The following is an 11,354-nucleotide window of genomic DNA, read 5'->3' on the forward strand; positions in this document are numbered from 1 at the left end:
GCTTAGGAGAATATGACATTAAATCATCATTCATCGCAGCTCAGAACTGTTCAATTATTCAACAGTCTTATATTCCATGCAACAAAATCAGCATTTAAGAAAAACAGCTCGTAATTTAGATACCGCACAAGGACACTCAAGCGTTCACTTGGATAACACAAACTCCGATGCTGACATCAGCCATGCACTAACAGTTACAGTGCACCAGAACCAGGTTACCCAAGTTCGATCACTTCCCAAGGGTAGAGGGGGTACACCACAGACTATATCACTTTAGCAAAACAACAGGGCTTATGCCAAGGTCTAGGTCTTCAAGCAGAAATCTCAATCGTCCCAAAGGCCTTAGTCATTTGCTTTAAGCAAATACGTGTCCAGATCCTTAACTTCCCTTTGTGTGGGTCCCCCTAGACCTCGTCTCCATGACACCCCATCCTTTCCTCCTTTCCCATTCTCCCATCTCCACCACCTACCTGACAGAGCCATGCCGCACAAGGCCCCAGCCGCCTAGGAAGGGGACAAGTGGGCTTCCCTGTAACATATGAGAAGGGGGAGACTGGCATTTAGAACTCAGCTTTGGGTTGTGCCAAACCCAACTACACAGTGGAAAGCATCCTCAAGAATGGAAAGGGACGGTGGCTTGATGACAGTGGTCTTTCAGCCCCTCTATTCCCAGCCATTTCCTCCTGGCAGAACCTCAGGAGGGTGGAGCAAGCGCTGACCCTAGGCAGGAAGCAGAGCTGGACTGCATGCTATTCCCTCCATGCTACTCCCACGTCTATCCGACTGTAATTTCAAATCCAGAAACACGAAGGCTGTCCTGGGATGCCGCGGTGATTTGAAAGAAAACGGCCCCCAAAGGGGAATGTCACTATTATGAGGTGTGGCCTTGTAGGAGGAAGTGTGTCACTGGAGGGGTGGGCCTTTGAGGTCTCATATATGCTCAAGTCACGCCCAGTGAGGCAGTTCACTTCCTGTCGCCTGCAAATCAAGATGTAGGACCCTCAGCTGCTTCTCCTGCACCGCGTCTGCCTGCACGCCTCCCACTGTGATGATAATGGACTCAGCCTCTGAAACTGTAAGCCACCCTACAGTCATGGTCACCGTGTCTCTTCACAGCGACAGAAACACTAAGACAGACGCCTAGCAAGACATTCGCTAAATGGAAAGTGATTTCAGAGCTCTGCTGAGACAGTCAGTGTGGTGCAGGTACCTGCTTGACCAGCTGGCTTTGCAAACTGGCACACCAGGGTCTGCACACCTGAACAAGCTATGCTAGCGGCTTGGCAGTCCTACTATGTGCATGCATACATAGGTCACAAAGACTAGTTTCGCATGTTCACAAATTCGTCTTTCCCCAACACTTTGGCCTTAGTCTAAGTAAAAGGCAAGCAGCCTTGGAAACAACTGGGAGGGGGTTGTTACAGACTTTTTGATAACCTTCCTAGGAATTGGGGGTTGAATGCAGAGTCGGGTAGTTGCTTTGGTACAGCGCTCAGAAGGAATTCGAGAATTAAACGCCATTACTATCCCATGTTCTTCCGTTCCACACATTCATTCGTGAGTCCTCAGTGCTTGCAGATCTGGAAACGGGAAATAAGCAAAAGAGCCCCTGGCTTTGCCTCCCACGGCCGAGTGTGTTTCTTCACTTACTAGGAAACATTCTTAAAGCCTGCAAATTCAGCACAACTTGCAGCGTCTACTTATTTTGACAAGTAGCAAGGTAATAATGCTAATGACTTATTTATTTAGAGTAACTGCGAATCAGAAACAGGAATTTAGCTGGGGGGGATGGATTCCTTTCAAAACGTTCGGGAAAACTGGATGATGCCTTCAAATGCACACAATGTACACATGAGTGCACGGACAGCTATATGCTTTGGTGAGGACTGGAAGACTTTCAAGTAGCTAAGTCTGAGAGAATAAAATGAAGTGGAAGAGAGGATTTTTTTAAAAAAGGGCAAATTTAAGAGGGGAAAAAAGCAAGATAAAAATTCCGTCCACCAAAGTGTTGTTTATATTTTTAATGACTAAGGAAAGGTAAAAAGTCCCTTTAGACTGCACCGGATGCACTTAAATACAAGATGGTCACTGGTGAGCACACAACTCTTTCCATGTCTTCCAGGAAGAGCAACACTCCAAAGATTCACCAACTGCCAAACAATCTCTGCTTGTCTCTCACCTGAACGCTCAAAAGTGTCTTAAGAAATGTCGCCACCTTAAAGTGGACAAGGGAGCGTGCAGTGTTACAATGTGACATCAAACACTTGGAGGCCATTGCTCTAAGAGGCTTTCCTCTGAAAAAAATGGGCTAACCTGGGCTCCTGAAAGTCCCCAGGAGTTGGAAGCTGCATTATCTCTAATTCTGGAACTCAAAAGACAATCACTGACATTCAAGCCCACTGCCTGTGGTTCCACCCTTCCTGCATCCTATCTGGGACAGCACAGCGGGAAGCTGCCTCAGGAGGTCGGGGTGTGGGGACAGAAAGCCCGCTGGTCAGCCCTTCCCTTCCTGAGCACGGCATGGAGCACCACCTCAGCCACCACGCCCTTGGCTGTGTGTGTCTAGTGGGAGGAGTTTGGAAAGCACAGTGGTCCCTTCTTGCCCGTGGGGCGCATGCCCCACTGACGGGTATCCAAAACCACCTGCAATACCAAATCCTGCCAACCTGTGCCTTCTCCACCACGATGAAGTTCACTGTGCATGGTGGGCGGCGTCCCAGCAAGTCCCCTTTCCTTACAGTTTCTGGAAAGAAGAGTCATCCTTTCACGCCCCCTTTTCCGTTTTCACAGTGAGTGTGTGTGTGTGTGTGTGTGCGCGCGCGTCGCGCATGTGTGTTTACAAGTGTGGGTACATGGGTGCGGTAGCGGATGCCAGCTGCTGTGTATCTTGAGGCCCCCTGTTGAAGTCGGGAATTGCCCTCTATGGCTCTTCCACTTTCTCCAATGAGGCAGGGTTTCTCAGTCAAACCCGGAGCTCACAATATGGCTCACTCTGCGGACTCCTGTCTCTGCCACACAAGGCTGGGATTACAGGCAGGCCACCACCCACGCAGGATTCATGTGAGTTCTGGGAAAGTGACCAGAGCACCTCAAGCTTGCGCAGTGAGTGATCACCAAGGCACCATCCCAGGTCCCTCCCCGCCCAGATCCATTCTTACAGTGGGAGTCCAGCAACTTGAGCACAGGTTTTTGCTTCCGTATGCTGCTGAGAGCTCTCACTCAGAAAGAACTCTGTGCTTACCCTCCTCCTTGGCCCGTTGGGGGTGCCAGCATCGAGAACCGGCTCTCTGGAGGGTGACCTGACCACAGCTCTGTCGTACCCCCCATGTGACAACCGGTGAGCAGTGTCCACACCCTAGACAAAGAGACGGCACACCTGGGACGGGAAAGCAGGGTGACACAAGACCCCATCGCACCACACGGAAAGTCAGCGTGCGATTCCCAACCCGTGAGTTGTTCATTTCTGGAGTTTTCCGCTCAGCGTTTTCAGATGTGTCTGACCCTCAGAAAGAGCCTCACGTGTCCCCCGGTCAAAAGAAGCTGTGGGGTGCCTCTGCTCCCCTGCACCCCCCTTTCTAAATGTTTTCAAAGTTACAATTATATACACGTAGAGGTCAGAGGACAACTGTTGGGGGGGTGGGCGGGAGTCCTCAGGGTTGGCGGATGCGGCCTCTACCCTTGCTGGCCCAGCCCTCCTTCTAAGTAGAGAATACACCACAAATCAGCTAGGTGACTGTTTCTGCGACTGTCTCAGGGCTACCATTTTATTGGCTCATCATAAGACAGGCGACCAAACCTCTCAGTGCCTCGGTTTCCCTAACTGCCAAGTGGCATTAGCGATGGAACCATCTCCCTGAATACATATGGATTAATGCGGTAATCGCAATAATAAATAAAGACGCGATTACTGATACATTCAGATGCGGACTACACAGTGAGCTCAGGAAAGGCAGGGCCCTGGGCATGGGCGGGGGGGTCGGGTACCAGCTTCACACAAGGAGCAAGTCATTCTGGTACCTGCTATTACTCATTCTGGTACCTGCTATTACTCATTCTGGTACCTGCTATTCCTTAGCACCCGGAGTATGCCCTCCAGCTGTCTTCCTTGCCAACCAGCATCAGAAGCCCCAACCTTGCTCTGCAGGGCTCCCCAAATCAGAGCAGCCTTTCATTCCTGGGAATTGTCCCTCAAAGCTTGGGACCTGCCCAAGCCAGACGGTACCTACCGTTACACAGAGCCTTGCACGCCACCCCCCCCCCACCACTTGCACAACACAAACCTCCTTCTCCATACGCAGGGTGGGCGGCAATCAGGCCTAAGTGGCTGAGGAGCGATGAGCACCGCCAAGTGGAAAACGTACCCGAGAATCGATGAGATAATGGAGGAGCGGTCGGGCTTAGCATCGACCCCGTCTTCACCGGAAGGATCCGCTTTCTCCAGCTCTGGAGCACAGTTCTGGTCGTCTGCCATCTGGGAGGGAAACCAGAATAGAGGAACAGAGATGCAAAGCGGAGCCGTTGCTCACGATGCACGTGTGTGCTCGCGTGTGAGCAAGTGAACACGCATGGGTGCCCGTGCATGTAGAGGCCACAGGTCAACCTTGGGTGTCGTTCCCTAGGCACTGGCCCCGCCTTGTTAGCAGAGACAGGCTTCCTCACCGGCCTGGATCTCCCCAGTCAGGGTAGGCTGGCTGGCCAGTGAGACCCAAGGATCCGCCAGTCTCTGCCTCTGGAGCGCTGGGACTGCAACTGCGTGCCACTGCTCCTGGCTTTCTATGTGGGTCTTAGGAACTGAATTTAGGTCTTCACACTTGAGCAGCAAGTATTCTACCAACTGTCGCCTCTGTTTCTTGGTACTTTTAAATGACACTCTCTTGCTCTTAGTGAATTAAACCTCGGGGCCAGCGGTCTTGCATATTTACGCTCCAGGGGTCCTGCACCAGCGATAATAAAATACACAGTGCCAACTTTGGCAGGCCTCCCTCCTTCCCGTGACCAAGTAATGCACACCAAGAAACCAAAGCCCTTGCTTGACCTTGGAGCCTCCACTCCAGCACCCAAGGGTTTGCTAAACATTTGGTGTGTGCAAAAATCTGTGCAAAGCCTGTCATGGGTTTGTAACAATCAGGAAGGCCCCCCAGATTCCTGGCAGTAACGGGACGCCCACATTTCCCTTGGCATCACTCAGCACAGAGACAGCACGGGGCTCTCTTCACTGCAGGTGATTGATGAGATCTACCCAGGTGGATTTCCATCAAACGGTTTCCCTCCTCAAGAATCTTCAAGATGGCTAGAGAGATGGCTCATTGGCTGAGAGCACTGTCTGCAATCCCAGAGGACCCAGGTTCAAGTCCCAGCACCCACAGGGCTGCTCGTACCTGTCTGTACCTCCAGTTCCAGGGTTTCTGACACCCTCACACGGATGTACATGTAGGCAAAACACCAAAGCACATAAAATAAAAATAAATTATTTAAAAAAAAAGGATCTTCAAGAGCCTAAGGCAAGGACTGGAGTTCGATTCCAGCATGGTGGCACGGACTTGGAATCCCAGTCTCAGGGATGCGGACACGCGGCCTAGCTTAATCAGTAGTTTCCAGAACCTAGGAGAAGACCCTGTCTTCAAAAAAGAAAAAAAAAAAGGTAGGCAGACTCCTGAAGAATGAATGACACCTGGGGTTGAGCTTTGGCCTGTGTTCACACCAGCACATAAACACTGCACACACATCTCCCAAGTGATCCCCGCTATTTAAAACTTCAGTTTTTAATCTGTCCCCTTGGATGTCAAGTTCCTTCGAGGCCTAGGGCAGGTGTCAGCACGCTGGCCCACTTGCGGATGTGAGTAAAGTCAGCTGTCTCTGCCAGCTTGCTCTCTGTGAGCAAACACACACACACAAAAATGTTTACTACCTGGTTGTTTACACCACGTTCTCTGCCTACTTGGCTCCTGCGTTTGTCACTGTATTTGTGCCCCCGCTAATTGCTTGGCTCCCGCAGGACAACGTAAACTCGTTGTGGAAGAGGCATCTGGCACACAGACGGAGCTTACTAAATAAATACTAATTGAGTGGAAGGCTGGAGGAAATGAGTATCCCCCATGGTTAAAGACTTAGCTAGACAAGACGCAGCTGGTCCAAGGAGCGCCCATATTGGAACCACTGTTCACGGGTCAAATCCTGTTTCATTCTGCATGAAAAGACCAGAGACGCAAACTTCAGAGTTTATCTGGTCTCGGGCTTTTTTTCGTGTGTGTGTGTGTGTGTGTGTGTGTGTGTGTGTGTGTGTATGTGTGTGTGCTGGCCCGGGGACTGTTCACATGGCTGGAGAAGGTGGTTTTTATATAAAGACAATGATTATATTCACCTTCAAGAGTCCTTGTGTCCCAGGAGGTGACAGTGATGACATTGGAGGCGGAACCCAGCCTAGAGAGGGTGTCCATGGAGGACAAGCAAGAGCTTTGTGGACTTTGGCTCTGAGGTGTCACTGTGAAGTCACCTTCCAGCAGATGGCAGAGATAGGAGGAAGCAGAGGAGAGGGAGGGGAGGGGGAAGGGAGGGGAGGGGGGGGAAGAGGGGGGAAGGAAGGGAGGGGAGGAGAGATGGAGGGGAGGGAGAGGATGGGAGAGGGAAAAGATGGTGAGGAAAGAAGAGAGGGGAGGGGAGGGAAAGGAAGGGAGAGGGCAGGAGAGAGAGAGGGGGGAGGGGAGGGAGATGGGAGGGGAGAAAAGAGGGGGAGGGGAGGGGAGAAAAGAGGGGGAGGGGAGGGGAGAAGGGGAGGGAGGAGAGGGAGAGGAAGGGAGAAGAAAGGAGGGTCTTGGCTTGCAGGTAGTGGAGAGGGAACTGAAACAGGAAGGCCGCACCCACAATGGCCAGGAAACCAGATGGCTACCATCCCTGCACCTCACAGGCCTCCCCTCCACAGTGACCAAGAGCTTCTGATCAGGACACAGGTCTCTCAGATCAGGACCCCAAATGTCTCTTCAGAGCAGAGATGATACCTTCGGAGGAGACAAGCAGAGGCCCTGCAGTCAGAAGACACGAGCCGCTTTTCCTGGTCATCTTCTTCACACAGATTCCTTAAGTCATCAGCAGGGCACACGCTCGAAAAGTAGCCAGTTAAATCTATGTCAAAGCCTCCCCGAAAAGACATATCGTCAACATGGTCTGAAACCTCGATTCTTTCACAAAATTTAATCTTAAAGGTTAAACCTAAGATCCATAAGACAGAGAGGGAGGGAGGGAGGGAGAGAGGGAGGGAGGGAGAGAGAGAGAGAGAGAGAGAGAGAGAAGGCCCTTGTGTCTGCAGAACAGGAAGCAACAGCTCTCATCAAGCCTTAGAAGTGACAACACCTTGGTCCACTCCCCACAGGCCAGAACACAGCCTGCAGGTGTAGGTGTCTACAGAGAATCCAGCACCAAGAGATCAGATCCTCAAAACTGTACCTAGCAGAGAGCCCAGGAGGGCAGTTCCATGCTCCCATCACCCTGCCTAGAAGGATGGACAAAAGCAAGACATTTTAACAGCAGTGGGTGAACAAAATATTACCTGTCAAAGGGATAAAGCCCCAAACCAGAAGGAAGCCACACAGCTAAATAGCAGAAACTAACTTAATTAAAAAAAGAAAATAACGCAAAAGATGTGGCTGGTTTGGATCTGGTGTCCCTTCCCCCAAAGGTTCCCCAACAGCCTGCTGTTAGGGACCCAAAGCGAGACCTCGGGGGAACCCTTCCAGTCACTCAAATGGATCCTCTGAGGAAACAGAGACCCACTTCCTCTTCCGTTTTAACTTCCAAGCCACGGAGCAAACACCCCACAGTTATGACTTCAAAGTGAAACGCCCTTGCGTGTTGAGTGAAGTCTTGGTCTCCAGCTGGTGGGGAGATGGAGGCTTCCGGAGGCGGGGGCCTCGCTGGAGGGAATGCACCATGCACCACTGGGACCGTTTCTCCAAAGCGTAGTGTGTACCTGGGCCCGCCCTACCACCTCCTCTCGCTTTCTGGTTGATGCAAGGGAGCAGCTGTTCTGAATGAACCCGTTGCTGCGGTGCTCTGCCTCATGGGAGCTGAGACCACTCTAAAGCAGTGTTTCTCAACCCCTGGGTGGAGACCCCCCTCGGGGGCCACATGCCCGACGTCCTGCCTATCAGATTTACGTTATGGCTCACAACGGTAGCAAAATCACAGTTAGTGAAGCAGAAATGAAGTAATGCCACGGTTGGGGGGTCACCACCACACGAGGAACTGTTGGGGGGGATCATAGCGTAAGGAAGGTTGAGAACCTCCGCTAGGGAGGAAGGGAACATCAGCTTTTCTTAGGTGCACTGACCGTGCTTGCTCCACGTACATATGGTCAGCGCTAAATGACTCAGCCGGAGACTTCCTTCAGCCAACGCTTCTCAGTGCCTTCTGTAGGAGGCTTGTGTCGGTTTGAATAAAAATGGGTCCCCTAGGCTCATAGGGAGTGTCATGATTGGGAGGCGTGGTCTTGCTGGAGTGGGTGTGGCCTTCTTGGAGGAAGCGTGTCACTGGGGGTGGGGCTTTAAGGTATGAGTGCTCAAGCCAGGCCCAGGGTCTCCCTCTCTCTTCCTGCTGCCTGCAGTCTAGATGTAGAACTCCCAGCCACCTGTCCAGCCCCATGCCTGCCTGGCTGCCTGCCGCCATGCTTCCCGCCATGCTGCCAATGGACTAAGCCAGGCGCCAATTAAATGCTTTCCTTTATAGGAGCTGCCAAAGGGCGTCTCCTCCCAGCAACAGAGCACTGATTAAGGCTTTACTAAAGCAGCTCCCTGGCTGCCAGGAGGTGGGCAACTTTGTGCCACCATGTGCTCTCAGCAGCAGGATGCTCCCCATAGGAACAGGACAAGCAGGCCAGACACTGAGATGCCCGAAACCAGGGGCCAAGAAACATCGCAAAGGGAGGAACCCAAGCCTTCAGCTAACAACCCACATCAGCAGCAGCGGACTGGCCTCTCCCGTCTGTAAGGCTAAGCAGTCTGTAGCTTCCTTGTTCCCATGGTGGGGCCAACTCTTGATTTTTGACTCCTGGTTTCATCCTCAAGCCCTCTCCCAGAAAGACATTTCGCCTTGGTTCCACTGTGCCTTGGGGGTGGGGGTGGGGGTGTAGCATCTTCCTAGCTTCACTTTTCCTGTGCCTGTCCCCTTTTCAGGGGCTGCGAAGTGCAGCTGTCGTCACGGCGACATTGCTTGCCCACTGTCAAAGAGACATGAAAAGTGTCCTTGAACGACTTCGAGTGTGTGATGTCTGCTGCTGTGGTTCGGGTGTAGTTGGCCCCTCCGCGATGCCTGTGGTGGAAGGCTAGCCCCCTACATGATGCTAAGCGATGGTGAGACTTAAGAGATGGGATCTAGGAGGAAGCCACCTCTCGTGGGGGCCCTGTGCTAGTTCCCAAGATGCTGCTTGGCAAAGACTGTGACCGGCCGCTCCCTGGTTACTCCAAATGCCTGTCTCACCAAGTGACCACTCCTACTTGCAAGCACTTTGGCTGCTGGGATGCCGTCTGCCCTGAACGCACACTGACAGGTGTGCTGGCTTGTTTCCTCACCGTGACATAACCTAGCGTTACCTGGGAAGAGGAAACCACAACTGAGGAGCAGTCCAGATGAGACTGGCCTGTGGCCTTCTCCGTGGGGGATCTGTCGTAACCGGGGGTCCCAGCCCACTGCGGGTGGCACCATCCACAGGCAGCAGGGTCTGGACTGTGTGAGTGAGTAATCAGTTTTCACTTCCGGGTTCCTGCCCAGACTCCCTCAGTGATGGCGAGTGCCCTGCAATAGTCAGAGGAAATAAAGCCTGTCCTACCTAAGTTGCTTTTGGTAAGGGTGGGTTTTATTTTATTTATTTATTTTTGTGGTTTGTTTGTGTCACAGTAACAGAAACCACACTAGACATGCTGAAGAAAACTGTACGAGGCGGATGCCGCCTGAACTTAGTTTTGTTTTTTCTAGAGGAAACTGACTAGCCGGGCCTGCTTTCCTGGCACAGTGACATCACACATAACTTCCTGCCCAAATGTATTCTTCCCCAAGCGCTCGAAGTCCTGAGGCTGCCACCTTCCACACCAGTGCCACCTGAGGCTAACAAGGCAGGGTAACCGGAGACTTTGCCCACGGCCTGCTGCGGGCTGGACGGCGGCAGATTATAAAGTTAGGCCTTAACAGTGTGGACGGGTTGTAAAGTCGGGCTGGCCAAACTCCGAAGGAAGAAACGGCCCGTCAACCGGAAACCGGGCCCTCATCAGTCAGCCCAGCTCAAGGGGGGGGGGCAGAGAACTACTTAAGGAACATACTAGAAAACTTAATTTTCCCAATAAAGCGAGCAAGGAGCGAAGGTCTGGAGCCCACGCCGCCCGGAGTGGCCAGTTTCCCACCTTCTCAAAGTCGCTGCTGCAGGAGCCCCGATGCATGCAAAGGTCCCCCAACAAGGGCGAGTCGTTCAAGCAGCACACTCTGCCCGGGTCAAAGACCTGTTGCACCCCACTAACTCCCTCCCTCCTCTCCTGTGCACGCACCAAGTCAGCCAGTGGGACCGCCCACGATTCCCACCGCCCAAGCGGCCCGGCCGGTGTGACGAGTCAGTCCTCCCGAGGGCAAGCCGCCCTGACCACTGCCCTACACCCGTTCTCCTTCCCGTTACATCCGAACCGCACCGGATTGTCGCCGGACGACCCCGGCTGGGAGGCCAAGGGAGGGACAAGCCGAGCAAAGCCTGCGTCTGCAGAGCAGCCAAGCTGTGCGAGCCGGAGGGAGGGAGGGGGACCCGGGGCGGGGACGCGCGGAGGAGGAAGCACGTGGAAGAGGGGCGGGAAAGCCGCGGTGGGGGGGCAAGTTACCGTCGTCCCCACGGTGGCGGGCGGGAGCCCACGGCGGCGTCCGATCCTCGGCCAGGGTCTGGGACAACTTTAGGGAAAGCGAAAGTAAAAGTCCGTGAGCCCGCGGGGGAGGAGCGGGCGGGGCAGACGCGGGCCGGGCGGGGCTGCGCGCACAACCCCGGGAAAGCCGGTGGCTCGCGGGTCCGCCGTGGAGGGGGGGACGGGGACAGCCCTCTACGCACCCCCGCGCGCGCGCAGGCTGCCCCGGGTCCCGCGCGCTGCAAAAGCGTGCAAAGCGCCACGCGCACGGCCCTGCCCCTCTTCCTCCCCCTCCCCCCGTGAGGTCTGGGCGACCCCCGCCGCAGCACGAGGCCCGCGGGTAGGGTAGAGCGCTCTCTGCAGAACCTGCCGGGCCACGCGCTCTAGGAAGCTGCCCTCCAGAAAAGTGAGCCCCGGGCTACGCTCCACCAGCTCGTCCTGTGCTCCGAAAAACTGCGTGCATGCTCCAGCATTCTGCAAAGCTGGCGG

General features: G+C 53.7%; 1 protein-coding gene across 1 annotated transcript in view; it reads right to left on the minus strand.

Annotated features, from left to right (window-relative positions):
- Nucleotides 1-10,893, minus strand: part of Casp7 (caspase 7) — a gene marked incomplete at its 5' end in the record, with an annotated part of 37,126 nt that extends 26,233 nt beyond the window's left edge. The window contains 2 exon segments of the mRNA NM_001281842.1: nt 4,362-4,471; nt 10,848-10,893. Coding sequence (NP_001268771.1) covers nt 4,362-4,471 — 110 coding nt within the window.
- Between the last annotated feature and the right edge of the window lie 461 nt (nt 10,894-11,354).

The sequence above is a fragment of the Mesocricetus auratus genome, unplaced genomic scaffold (assembly GCF_017639785.1).
Source record: "Mesocricetus auratus isolate SY011 unplaced genomic scaffold, BCM_Maur_2.0 Super-Scaffold_4256, whole genome shotgun sequence".
Classification (NCBI taxonomy): Eukaryota; Metazoa; Chordata; class Mammalia; order Rodentia; family Cricetidae; genus Mesocricetus; species Mesocricetus auratus.